Source organism: Solea senegalensis, linkage group LG5 (assembly GCF_019176455.1).
Source record: "Solea senegalensis isolate Sse05_10M linkage group LG5, IFAPA_SoseM_1, whole genome shotgun sequence".
In the NCBI taxonomy this organism is placed as follows: domain Eukaryota; kingdom Metazoa; phylum Chordata; class Actinopteri; order Pleuronectiformes; family Soleidae; genus Solea; species Solea senegalensis.
The window spans coordinates 21,798,506-21,812,664 of NC_058025.1; the positions used below are offsets into that span (position 1 = coordinate 21,798,506).

Below are 14,159 nucleotides of genomic sequence, written 5' to 3' on the forward strand. Positions count from 1 at the left end.
TTTCAGGATATGTAAATGTGTTTCACATTTTGAACATTTGTTTTGGAAAATGTCAATTTTTTAACTTTTGTTTATTTGTTTTGGTATTTGTAAAAGTGTTTCGCATTTTGTAAATTTGTTTTGGAAAATGTCAATTTGTTTTGGAAAATGTCAATTTGTTTTGGAAAATGTCAATTTGTTTCGAGCTTTGTTAATTTGTTTCTAGTTGTGTAAATTTGTTTCAAGTTTCGTAATACTGGTTCGCACTTCCAGGCCACCGTACCTATACTATGTATGGTGCGTCCATATGTGCAGTACTGACTTGTTGGGTGATGTGAGTCATCCAGTGTCTGTGGCGTCACATTTCACTTGCTGCTGTCAGAATTCTCTCTACCACCCATGAAATCTTATGACTGTACTTGTCATTCTGGCTCTCGCATTGTTAAGGCCCTTTCTGGTGCGCAGATAACCCGTATGTCAGACACCATGTCCACTTACCAGAAGAGGAAGTATGCACTTAACATTTCAGCTAGCATAACAACGTTGCTTTGTCACTTGAAGGAGTCATAATTTTATGCTTCTTTGTTGTCCTCATGAGCTACTTGAAATGTTCCCTAGACTATTCTGTAACATTAAGGCCTCACACCTCATTGCATTTCAATTTCATTTGAACATTTGTTGTCTAATAGATATATCCTGTTGCATTCAACAATATCAACAGACCCCTGGTGTATTTTGTCAAAGCGAAATGGTCAATAGAGCCCAGACAGCAGCTCGCAGAACTCCACCATTTACAAAGATAATAAACAAATGAAGTATATCAACCCCGGAGCACCCACCCAAACAAAATACGCTTCCACAAGGAAGAGGCTACAGGACATGTTTACGAAGTCCTCATTAAGGAAGTTGTGAGATAACACACGCTTGTGCATCACACACAGTTGAAGGCATGCACGTCTGCACACACGCAAACACACACACACACACACACACACTCGCAAAGAGACCATACGCACTGAGCAATGCAGAGCCCACCATATCATAGATAAGGGACAGAGAGAAAGAGCTGGGAACAACAGAGCGGAGCTCAGAGAGAGACTATACTGTAAGACCTGGAGGAGAGCAGCAGGAATAGGAAGGGTCAACATCGCCACTAACTGCTGCCAGGAGAACCAGAACTTTCTTTGGCTACAGATGAAATGAACGCAATTTAAATTAACCTTTGGATTCAGAGGTCCAGAAGTTGCAGTTATTTTGTTTTTTTTTTATTGCTGCAATAGCTTATTGATCAACAACCACAGAGGGCATAAGATAGAATTCTGATTGTCTGCTGATTGTTTTTCCCATGGCGAGCATTTGGATTTCTCAACCGGGAACCATCTGCAGCTCCCAGACTAGGCTCTTGCTGTTTTCCATCCTGGTACTCCAGGAGCTTTTCTGTGGTGAGAGCAGTCCAATCTCCAGCACCCATCAGAGGCATCGTCCTGCCCCGGGGCTGGGAGACGGGAACGGAGGGGTGGTGGATCCATCACAGCTGGAACAGGACAGCAACATGGACATGCAGAGTCTGCTGGAGAGCCTCAAGGAACAGTTTCTGCAGACCTTCAACCTGTCGGGCTTTGGTCCTTCTGGAAGTACCCGAGAAGAGCCACCTGAGTACATGATGGAGCTATACAACCGCTTTGCTAACGACCACAGTGCCATGCCCTCCGCCAACATCATCCGCAGCTTCAAAAATGAAGGTATAGCTCAATAAATTCAAACTTAGAACTATTTTTATTATGGGTTATCTTTAATTTGTTTTTATTTAAATACTATTTTTATTTTCTTCACCATATTCAGGTCTGCAAGGCCAATTAGTATCAGTAATGACACTTTAAGCAACTTTTACTTGCCTTGGTAACAACCCTCTTACTTCTCTGCACAGTCCTGTCAAAATAATGTTCTTGCTAAAGCAGAACAGCTTGCAACACAATTAATGAATTAGCTAGCTGTTTCCAAATATAGGATTTACAACAAGCAAGCGATTCAAATGATCCCATGAACAAACTAAACCTAAATCTGGTTAGGATTGAAAGACGAATTGCACATAAGTTTATCTTTAACCACTCGTTTCCTTTCTCTCCCCAGATTCATCCCCCAGTGTTGTCGGTGTTGAAGGAGTGAGGTGTCACCCTCTCCTCTTCAACGTGTCAGTCCCTCGTCACGAACGCATCACCACAGCCGAACTACGCCTCTACACCCTCGTCCAGACTGACCGCCACCTTTATGCCGGTGTCGACCGCAAGGTCACGATCTACGAACTGGAGTCGCATGAGCTAGACGACAACATGACGGATGACAACACTGCGATGGGAGGTGCGTTCAGAGGGGGATTAGAGCAGATAGAGCGGGTACAGTTGGCTTCGAGACAGGTCTACGGCACCGATAGCGGCTGGCAGGCGTTTGACCTCACCGCTGCTGTCCAGCGTTGGCACAAATTGGACCGTGGCACCACGCACCGGTTAGAGGTGCACATTGCCAGTATGGCTAATGAAAACGTTCAAAGTATATCTGAGGACAACAGAAGCAGGGATCCACCTGAAGGAGACATGAAGATTGATACCAGTCCTGAGGAAAAACACAAACCGCTGCTGATTGTTTTCTCTGACGACCAAAGCAGTGATCACCGCGATGACAAGCGGGAGCTGAACGAGATGATTGACCACGAAACCTCCAACATGGTCCTGCAGAATGACCTTGAGACAGGCCTTTGGGGTGAGGACGGAGAAGAACAGGTTGAGCCCGATGAGGAGGAGCTCCTCCAAATGCGTTCCAATCTGATCTACGATTCAGCATCCCGCATTCGTCGCAATGCCAAAGGCGACCACTGCAATAAACAGAGTCTGTTTGTAGAGTTCAAAGATATTGGATGGGACAGTTGGATTCTTGCACCCACTGGTTATGATGCATTTGAATGCACTGGCATTTGTTCATTTCCACTGACAAAGCATGTGACACCCACCAAGCATGCCATCGTGCAGACGTTGGTCAATATCAACAGTCCTCAGAAAGCGGCGCGAGCTTGCTGCGTGCCCACCAAGCTGGACCCCATCTCTTTGCTGTACCTGGACGACACGGGCGTGGTCACCTACAAGTACAAATACGAGGGCATGGTCGTGGCTGAGTGTGGTTGCAGATAGTCCACGCTCTGAGAGAGTTGAACACGCTACAAAGTCTTACGCTTTACAGTCAGAGGAAAGACACTGAACAAACATAAGCTGGAAAAGGAGATAAGCGCAGAATGTTTTTTCGACAAAGGGACAGCTGGTGGAATCTCTGGAAAGGTTACTCGGTGAGACTGGAATCGCACATTCGCTGTTCGTGAAACCCGATGTGTACTTGCCAAAGACAGTGGAGAGACAATGCGCTGCTGAGCTGCAGTCGTTGGTCGCTAACTGTGACCATCGAGAGCAGTAAGAAACGAGATTTCCCAAGGACCCAACCAAGTACGTCCAAGTGTGCGAAGCCTGGTGGGAACTAGTGGGCTTGCATTCCCCCTCCCTCTACTTCCCCCTGACATCTGTCTTCCTTTCTACTTATCTCTGGACTCCCCACTTGATGCGAACACTAATCAGCACTTCATGTGTCCTGGTGCAGTGAAATGGCCTCCCAGAGGCAACCTGACAAGACATAAACACTGTGGGCCCACCTCCTGCCTTCCGTAGCCTCTGATACGTAGGTGCTGTGTGGGGGTCGTGGTGGCAGGGTTATCTTCCCTAAACCCTGCTTCCCACGTCACATGCCTCTTTTCCACTCCCTCCTAGCTAAAGTGATAGCAAGGTGTTGGGGGGTTGAGAAACATTGGAGTGACCACCCAGACTAGAACTGGACGTCATTGGGGGGGCATCTTTTTGGTAGTGGGACTGAAAGTTGGGGGTACACAGCAAAGGGGCCAGAGGTTGTTCACATTCCTAGGTAACAGACATTTTTTACTAGCTCAACTCACTGACCCATCCTGTACCCCCAACGTATCTCATAACTCTTCCGTCGAGTCATCCATCAATGTAAAAACAGACAACCAAAAAACCCAACTTTATCACCTGTAATCTAAAACCAAGTGTGTAAATGGGGCCACTTCCTGTTATGGATCCCCAAAGAAAATACTATCATTTTCTTTAGTTTAAAGCCTTTTGATACCTCTGCTGCTTGTGTCAATTAAAACACTATTTATTGTTCTAATTTATTAATTTTTACAACAGAGTAGAAATATATATATATATATATGTATGTAAATTTGATATAAATGTAACTTTGATACTTAGTGTAGAGCAGATTTTGTAACCATGACAAAAGCGTTTGCTGCACAAAATGATTTTCGTTGGGAAGAGAGACGGTAACAGTTTGTAAAATAATAAAGAACCTGATGAATGGAAAATGAAAATTTTGCCCGTTGATTCAATTTGCACAACACATTATTCCGAGTGAAAATAAGACAATGTCAAGTTAAGATTTTGACGGTAAACTGTAAATGGTCTATTCCCATGATCTGAACTGTCACTCACTCAGTGTGTTGGTCCGTCACCTTTCTCTTCCAACCCTTCAAGGGAAACACATAATGTGTTGCACAGCTCACATTCAGATCATTCCGTCTGACAGTATCAGCTCGCGGGTCATAGTTCATACACGACACACAAACAAAGAACCATGGGAAACTAAGAGCAACGTCTGCTAATGAACAAAATGGATGGCCCGCTGCTCACGCTGATGCTGACGGCAATGATTGAAAAACCTGTTTGTGAATGTGAACAAAAGACAAAGCTCCAGTTTATATAAACATAATTAGAATGATGCCGTTCTTCCATGTACCCACACACACACTGACAGTATAAATAAAGGATAAAGAGCCAATAGCTCTGGAACGTGTTAAATGTGTTAAACTTCTATTAAATATGTACTGTGTATAAAAGCCCCTACCAAGGCCACTCACTTTCCCACAGTGTCAATACACTCCTCTATCTCGCACGGTTCTGTATCTGGATCAACACCAATTTCTTCATTGGATCATAAACTACATCCCCTCTTTAATTATTGAGTTACCCACTGTTTGTTGTAACTGAACCTGCACTCCAAAAAAAAAACTATTCGAATGATCTAATGATGCTGCTGGAAGCCTGCTAAAAGGTTTTTGGCACCGGCCCACTAATGACAAGTGGAATGAGATGTTTCAGACAGCAACCAAGATTGACTGACTGACCTCCCATGTAGGACGAGAGCAGAGGTTGTCTAAAAATGGCTACATATCAGAGAGCAAGAACCTCAGCCAGTCTCTGCTATGTAAAGCTCACTAATTGAATATTTACAGTATGGTGGACGAAATAGAAAACTGGCCTCTGTCAATGAATGGCAAACATTCAGGAAATGTGGTGAAATAGGAAGTCTTTGGTATTTACTCTGACGATAAGGAGCCCTGCAGGGTGTTCTGTGCTTTTTCTATCCCTTGTTTTGACATGGCTGCATCTGTCAAAAAAAAGTGTTTTAACCTCACGGCAGGATTTAGTCTACGTGATCATTTTAGGAGCACACCTAACGGTTAGTAAACTCCTGTAGCGCTCCACTGACGTGTCTTGCTGTGAACGTGTGTTTTGGTGTGTCATCCAAAGCTGCATGACTCGCCCTGACTCTGACGTCTGTAATAAGGTCTGATTGTTTCCGTTTTGGGTCACATGTTTATCTTTCCATCTCTTGGCAACACCACCACCCAGTACTCTTCTCCCACTCTTTCCTCGAGTCCCCGAATATCCAAGGAAAGCACAGTCTGCACAACCATTTGTCGATCCCGACACGCAAATCTGCAAACACCTTTTTACAATTTCCCTTTGACTCTGGTGTTGCGAAATTTCAAAAATCCCATTGTGTAGAGTCGGTAATGAGAAACACATGTTCTCTGCAGTTCACATGCTCATTCTGGTCGAGTGCTTTTTAAGCTCCAACAGATTTTTCAGTAAACGAGCACATGACTGTCCTTTTCGATTAAAAGGTATTACTCTAACTCGCCACAGACCCTCAGTAAAGTTATGAAACAGGCTGTGAGAAATTCCACATAAACGGCTCCTCAGTCATAAAACACGCACTGTGATAGGAGTGCATTACACGGACGTAGATACGAATCCCCTCTCATGACGCTAAGTGAACCGTGCACAAAGTGAAGCCCCAGGGGCCATGTTGGTTCTGACTGGTTTAAAAGAGTGGAGATGGGAGGGTAGTTAAAATGAAATTTACAGCCTTAAATTGTGACTTGAAGGTATCTTGTTTCTGAAAGGAAAAAAAAAAAAAGCAACAACCATACATGGATTTGATTACTTAACTAAATCCTAGTGGGACCACGACTGAACACACGAATCACTAGCCACAGCAGCAGCACAAGTCTAAACCTGACATGGCACACGATACTACACTCAGTGGCTGCACTTTCACTTTTTAGTTGTACAAATTCCATCATAGTCTATTTGTATCTGTCTTCCTAATTTCGATTATTATTATTTTTTAAATTCATGTTTTCAGGCACAGAATTGTATTTATTTCATGCTTCTTTTTTTTTTTCACGCCGTGAAAGCACAGCAAATTTGAGCGATGCAAATTAGAAAGAAATAAGAAATTAAACTGGACTAAGCTCACCTGAATGAACTGAAACACATGACTGTTTTAATGTTGTTCTGAAGGCTGAAACTTAAGAACCAAAGTTTTGAAATCAGGGAACATTTCTTCGAGGGAAGTGATCATAAGTACGCACGACCTTCTGAACGTGGGATTTCCCGATCCAGGCAAGCACTCACTTCATCGGGAGAAAATCCTCCAGAGTCTGCTCCACCTGTACCAGCGGCAAAGCTGCACCTCTCACTCACAGACGTGGTCACAGACGTGGTCACAGATGTGGTCACAGACGTGGTCACAGACGTGCTCCAAGGCCTCAGGTCAGTCAGCAACCGGTTAGCGAGAGGCATCAAGTATGGTGTTGAGGTCAGAGAAAAACCCCAAATGCTACGAGGGAAATGTTTTTATGAAAGATGGAGTCCTGGAGCTCTCCGTGATGTACTCCGTGTGCAACTCGGCCCGAGACTACTCTTATATAATATATAATAACCTTGACTCCATAGCAGCAGGATCCAGATCCAAACCTAATACTATTATTTGTATCAGATGTATTGTCATCATCTTGGTTCATATCAGGGGTCGTCTCCAAATACAGGAGTATCACACACACACACATTTGTGCTGCCTTAAGCTTGTAGTAGTCACCTGGTGATAAAGTGGCCTCTGTCTTTAATCACCAACTTGTCACACAGACTCTTTTAAGACCAATGTGTGCGAGATGTGGAGAATAAAAAGTACAAAAACATGCTCTCAACAAACTATATTTCCTCATTCAATACTGCTGAGAGTAAAAGAATAAATGTGCCCTCCAGTTAACTCAAAACGCTGCAGCACAAGTTCTGACAGGAACTCCAGTGTTAGCTTCTCGACACTGGCTCCCCATAGAGTTCAGAATTTATTTCAAAATCATACAAAGCACTTAACGATGATTGATGCCTGACTAGTTTTACCTTAACATCCTAACAGATGAGGTCCCAAAATACAGGCTTACTTGTGGTTCCCAGAGTCTGTAAGAGCAGAATGGGAGGCAGAGCCTTCAGCCAGCTCCCAGTGACAGTCCAAAAACCTGGACCATCTCTTAGTTATGCTGCTATAGACCTAGACAGCTGAGGAAGCTCATGTGGTGCACTCACTCTCTCACATTCACTCTCTCACACTCGGTATGAATATGACTTCACTATATGTTATTAACCTTGTTCTTTCTCTCCTTAGTTTGTGTCCTTCCTTCCTGTCCTCTCTCTCTGGATCCAGGTCCAGTTTCGAGGCTGGAATTACAGCTCCTGCTTTGAGCCTAACATTTTATGGACATTTACTATCAAACCTTTGTAAATGAAAATTCTAGCAACACAATCCCTCTTTTCTTTTAGAATAAATTTCCTTAGTTTGTGTCCTTCCTTCCTGTCCTCTCTCTCTCTGTCCTCGTCTTGCAGGCTGCAGGATCCAGGTCCAGTTTTGAGGCTGGAATTACAGCTCCTGCTTTGAGCCTAACATTTTATGGACATTTACTATCAAACCTTTGTAAATGACAATTCTAGCAACACAATCCCTCTTTTCTTTTAGAATAAAGGATCTGGATTCTACATGAAACTGAACATTTTTGTATTATTAATATTATATAATATACCCTGACCACTGCTTTATATTTTACCACAATTAATTCTACTGCTAGTTTTAATGTCACTAATATACTACAAGACATTATGACTATAAAGCCTTTAAATCTACAACAATCATTGTTTTACTGTCAGAGATAAGGGAGTTTTCCTCTTTAGAGTCACAAAAACAACTCCACATATTGCGTGTAAACGATCATGAACATGCAGTGAATATTCAGAGTCTCAACAAAAGACACTCAAAATGAACAGTGAATACATTTTCATTCTAAGACGTAACATTTCATCACAAATTATTCACTGATAAGCATTCACAGCTAGCAGCTATATCTTAGCATAAAGGTGGGTTGCTAAGTTAGGCTCTTGAAAAACGACCCTACCTTTAACTTCATTTTATATTTTATCTGTGTTGTATTTATCTTTAGGTAGGGACTGCGGATGTAATGCATCAAATGGTGACATTTAAGTTTTTAATTGCACATGGTCCCTTTCAAATCAATCAAATCAAATCAAACAATCATTGTTCCTGTTCAAACTGCATGTTCTGTGGAACAATTCCAAAAGCAATGACTGCACTCACACTCTCATTGCACTGCTAAAAGACATTAACAAGGAAATTGGCCACATGGTGGACGAGTGGCTTGCAATTTAGCTTTTGGGCAAAAAGACCCAAGTTCAACCAAGTGCCTTTTTGTGTGGAGTTTGCATCGTGTCCGAGCAGTAGTTCCACATCAGATCCTTTGGGCCTCAATTGTTGTTGTTCAGGGGCTGACGGTGTCTGATGACGTGTCTGTTCAAGCCCAGGGCAGAGTGGAAGAGAAGTTAAGGCTTGTTGGTTCTGGCACGAATAGCCTTCGTGTGAGTTTGTTTACAGTGGAGTTAGGCTGAGAACCACGCACTTTGGGCACCTGCCTTCTCCAGCGGCACCATTTGGGATGGAGACGTGCTGGGTCTGGTTGGAGTGCTTGCAGTGAGCTGCCGGAAGACTCGATTTACAGTCAAGGTCTGCCTTAAACCACGCCAGCCTGGCGTTCAATTTCTCAGTTATGTGGCACCGACCGCACTCGCCAGTCACAGAGCGAGTAGTCACAGTCACCTGTGCGCTTTTTATAGGTTTTCAGGTTGCGACCTCCCCACTCCGCCTGGATGCAGTTTAGTGTCATACCCAGGACGTTTAAAGCACTACACCAGGGGTGTCAAACATATGGCCCGGGGGCCAGAACTGGCCTGCCAGAGGGTCCAATCGGCCCACAGGATGAATTTGTTAAAATTTCACACTGATCTAAACGTAATGTCAAATGATCCAGATAATGTTTGAGCCTTTATAGATCCAGTGTGCTGTGTAAATAGTAAATTTAGGCATGATATTGTTGAAATTGCACTTCAATTTCATGTTTTGTAAAATAATCCTTCAGTAAATATAAAACAAAGGAGAAAAAACAAAGGGGTTCTTGTTGTTCGTAGGTTATTATTCTATTATTTTACTATTTTTACTGGTCCGGCCCCCTTGAGATCAAATTGTGCTGTATGTGGCCCCTGAACAAAAATGAGTTTGACACCCCTGCACTAGACAATGAATAAACGAATGAAAGTATGTTGAATACAGTCTTGTTTGAAGTAGTAATATAGTACAGTGTCTTCAGATACAGTCGTCAAATTGTGCCATAATATGTCTAAAAATGTTCTCTGTTAATTGTGCGTTTGAAAAGCTGCTCCATCTGAATCCTGAATCCCTTCACTTGTTGACAGTAAATGGCTGCATGTAGCAGTGTCATCTCTTTGTGTGTGTATACAGCATTCACATGTGGTATGTGCCAAAGAGGTGGTCCCAGTGGGTGAAGTAGGGGGCGTAGTTACCCCTGTGCAGCCTGTGGTGGGCTTGGTGGAAGGGGGCTCCTCCCAGACAAGGCAGCACTCTGTGCAGAGCCCAGGGCAGATTGTAGCCGCAGTGGTCTTCCACTGCCATCCAGCTGTTGAGGAGGTGAAAGAGGACTTCACTCAGAGGGTGACAGCCCACCAGCCACGCACTGCTCAGAGCCAGCAGCAGCAGAGACAGCAGCTCGGCTGAGCTGGCATCCTGGGCTGCCAGAGCGAAGGGCACGTGGTGCTGGTGGTGCGGCTGATGGATGTTGCGATAGAGCCAGGGAAACCTGAGAAGACACACACACACACACACACACACACACACAGAAAAACTCAAGTTTATAGTCGTGTCAGCATTTATCCACAAGTCCTGCTTCTTCTGCATGCAGTGGTTTCCACAGACATGACTTACAGATCTGTTTGTTTTTTTACCTAAATAAACATAAACTCATGCAGATGTGAAACAGGCCTAAACTCAGCTTTAAGTAATGTGTGAGAAAATGTCTCTTCTGTCTTGCAGAGATTACAACTAAAATGTAACGGTTGGTTTTTGTTACACACTTTTAATTAAGAATTTATGCTATAAAAATGAATAATAAAAATGAATGTCTTTCAACAGGGCCTTCATTTGGTAAGAGGACAAAAAGAGCACCACCTAGTGTTGGGAAATGAGCCAAACTGGTTTCTGACATCATGACAATAAAACATGTGTTATTTTATTGCACTTCTGTCTGTCTGGAGGTTCAGACACGTTGTCTTTTCTCTATTATCACTGGTAGAGACTCATTACTGCTGCTTTATTCTTATTTATTCCCGCGACCTTTCGGGAAATCCACTTCTATTCTATATTATTTCGTTTTTACTGGTTATTATACTCCAATTAAAGTATAAGACCTCTGAATGGATCAGTCAGTCAGTCATCATCTAACCGCTTTATCCTCCACCAGAGGGTCGCGGGGGGTGCTGCGCCAATCTCAGCTACATCGGGCGATAGGCGGGGTACACCCTGGACAGTTCGCCAGTCCATCGCAGGGCCACATACAACTAGAGACAAACAACCATTCACTCTCACACTCACTCCTACGCTCAATTTCGAGTGTCCAATTCACCTAATCCCCAAACTGCATGTTTTTGGACTGTGGGAGGAAGCCGGAGAACCCGGAGAGAACCCACGCACACATGGGGAGAACATGCAAGGCGAGAGTGCTAACCAATACACCACCGTGTGACCCCTCTGAATGTATATTAAAGTTAATTACTAGCAGAATTATTCCTGTTACATTTTTAATGTCTGTTATATAACTGCATCATTGCAGATGCTCTCACGTCTGTGGGGACAATAGAGAAAATTGGTTTTGTGATTTGGGGGTGCGTTCAATTTCTCCACAGTGCCCCGTGTTCCGAGCTTGTTGTTTCATTAGAAGCGTCGCTCCCCCGCAGACACAGTAACGCAGTAATCCTCCTAATAAAAGGGAGGAAGCTAAATGGAATTCAGCCCGCGTGAATTTAATGACGCACACCTGCGATTGTCCTCCTGTGATCTGTCAAAGTGTTTCTCGTTAAAGAAAAGACCAATGGCTGCATAAAATATTTACAACATTCCCAAATGTAAATATTGATGTGATGTAAATGCATTTCTCAATTCTGGGGAATTAAGCGCAATACTAATTTATATAATATACAGATAGAAGGACAATAAAATAGTATTAAAGGCCTGAAAGTAAATACAATATTCGACCCATATATGTTTGTATGAGTGTATAATCATTTAAAATAGAAAAAAATGTTTGTAACCTTAGAATAGCAGTTTTATATATAAATATATATAAAAGATGATTACAGGTCACGGTTTTAATTGATGTTTGTCAATCAAAAGGGATAAGTGACATCTTAAGGCCCATTTATACTCCATTTTACGTCCGTCCATCCCAAACATTTCCTCCTTCACTGCCCAACATGTGTCTTTTGCGTTGTTATGGATGTTTTACGCAATCGTTTTTCTCGAGGGAGATGTCGAGTGCCATGTTGCAGACATCAACAAACACGGCGACCACTGAAGAGGTTCTTTTCTTGAGCTTGATCCACAATAGACTGAAGCCGCACCTGGCAGTCACTCTCTTTACAACTTTGTAGAGCCATTTTTAAAGGCCTGTGTATGGTGCTTCTCCATTATACCAGGAAACTGGATGGGCCAGAAAAAGCCAAAAAAAAACCTGACAGCTGGGACTGGCGCCAGCATCACGTGTTCTCTCGCCCCTCCATTTCCAAAATGCATCCGTGAAAGATTGCAGCCTCAATACAACTTGCCTAATTTACATATAAAAAGGTTAATTCCAAGGCTACAAACTAATTGTTTTAAAGAGATGATACACAAACATACGTAGCGCCAAATGAATTGTCAACTACTTTGGGAACGGCTTCATCAGTTTGAGTCTTTATTCCAATAATTCCAATAAGCTTTCTGAACATTTTCTGTTTTCAACATGACAAATACTTCGTTAAACTGATGAAGTTTTGGTGTGTGGACAAAAGTACTCAATTAATCGACAAATAAATAGATTATGAAAATAATCGTTGGCCCTTGACACATGTATGGATCAAATATTCAATCTCTGTCAATAAAGCCTCCTAAATGTTACATGCTGGACCTTTAATGGGTCAACATAAGACTAAAGGTGAGGACAGTCATATATATATATACATATATGTGTATATATATATATATATATATATATATATATAATAGAGGAGGACTTGAGTGCTCACCAGTGCAGAGAGACGTGCCATATGAAGAAGAGCGTGTCAAAAAACAGCAAACACGCGTAGACTTCCACGAACAGCTGCCAGCAGGATGGAGCCAGCAGCGGCAGCGTGGGGGAGCGCAGAGTCTGGAAGATCGCGGTGACCGGGAGGACGACGGTCAGGTATCTGAAGAGCACAGTCCAAAAGCAGCCAAACCAGCGGCTGACAGGCGGCGGCCGCTGCGAGCCTGCGGGGATCCTCCAGGAGCGGACGCGCACACAGAAGATGGACAGCGTGTCCAGTGCCAGGAAAGGCGCGCAGAAGAGAACGTGCGTCAGGAAGGCGAAGGACGCGGGCAGGTACGGAGAGAGCAGGATCTCCTCCTGTCCTGCTTTCACATGCTCCCACAGAGGCTGCAGGACACGCGTGGATGCCTCCTCTTGCTCTGGGGACGGTGCGTACATCGCGGCTTTAAATCCACCTCCTGTATCCTCTTACATCACCACATGTGCCAGACTTTCTCTGCGCTTCTTCCAAAAATAGCGTCGGCTTTCAACCACAACAAGACAGATAAATAAATAACACAATAAATACACGTCTTCATTTGCTTGTTCTGAAAAGTCCTTCCTTGGACACTGTCTGTCTTTCTCCCTCTACACTACAGTGAAGTCTAACTTTCCTTTGCTGCTGCCTCGACTCGTAGTAATTACTCACGCTGCCGGAGAGTTCCCCTCGCACTGCAATAGAGGAGGAGGAGGAGCCGCGATGACTGTCGTGAAGTAAAAGGACAATTAAAAGCATTCACGGCACATTTCAGCCGTTTACGCAGCTGCGATCTCCTGCAGTAAAACTCCCGCTGACGCCGCTGGGAAAGTGCGGGGAATTCTGTGAAAGCAGTGATCGAACACAGCAGATTTGGAATATGATGCATCTTTAATCGGTTACAGCAGTCATTACACGATACATATGCATGTTAATGTATGAAGGTTGTAGGAAAGTAACCTTCAGAGAATGATCTGGAAACCAAAAGTGAACAGGACCCAAAAGGGAACGTTCTCTGAAGGTTGTATGAAGGTTGCATGAAAGTAACGTTCTGTGCAACCAAAAACTAACGTTAGGGAAACTTTCCATCTCAACCACAGGAGAACCTACAGAAGAGGAACCTTCAGGGAACGTTCCGCAGGCAAAAGCTATTCTATATTCAGAATTATGGATCCAATCTGTGTCATTTACAATCTGTGCAATATTTCCACTGCACTTATACGGAAGTGAAATGTGTACAAAAAAATCTTAATATGTTATATGTATTACTCATTTTCCTCCTCTGAC

The 14,159-nt window shown here is 43.4% G+C and overlaps 2 protein-coding genes across 2 annotated transcripts; one reads left to right on the top strand and one right to left on the bottom strand.

Annotated features, from left to right (window-relative positions):
* The first annotated feature begins 219 nt into the window (after window positions 1-219).
* On the top strand, window positions 220-4,381 carry bmp10 (bone morphogenetic protein 10). Its single transcript, XM_044025535.1, has 2 exons — window positions 220-1,721; window positions 2,110-4,381. Exons 1-2 carry the CDS (start codon window positions 1,325-1,327, stop codon window positions 3,159-3,161), a joined length of 1,449 nt encoding a protein of 482 aa, XP_043881470.1. The 5' UTR covers window positions 220-1,324; the 3' UTR covers window positions 3,162-4,381.
* A 5,366-nt stretch (window positions 4,382-9,747) lies between these two features.
* ch25hl3 (cholesterol 25-hydroxylase like 3) lies at window positions 9,748-13,550 on the bottom strand. The gene is made up of 2 exons (XM_044026803.1): window positions 12,855-13,550; window positions 9,748-10,375 (listed from the first exon to the last, which is right to left on the bottom strand). The coding sequence occupies exons 1-2, from the start codon at window positions 13,292-13,294 to the stop codon at window positions 10,024-10,026; spliced, it is 792 nt and encodes a 263-aa protein (XP_043882738.1). The 5' UTR covers window positions 13,295-13,550; the 3' UTR covers window positions 9,748-10,023.
* Between the last annotated feature and the right edge of the window lie 609 nt (window positions 13,551-14,159).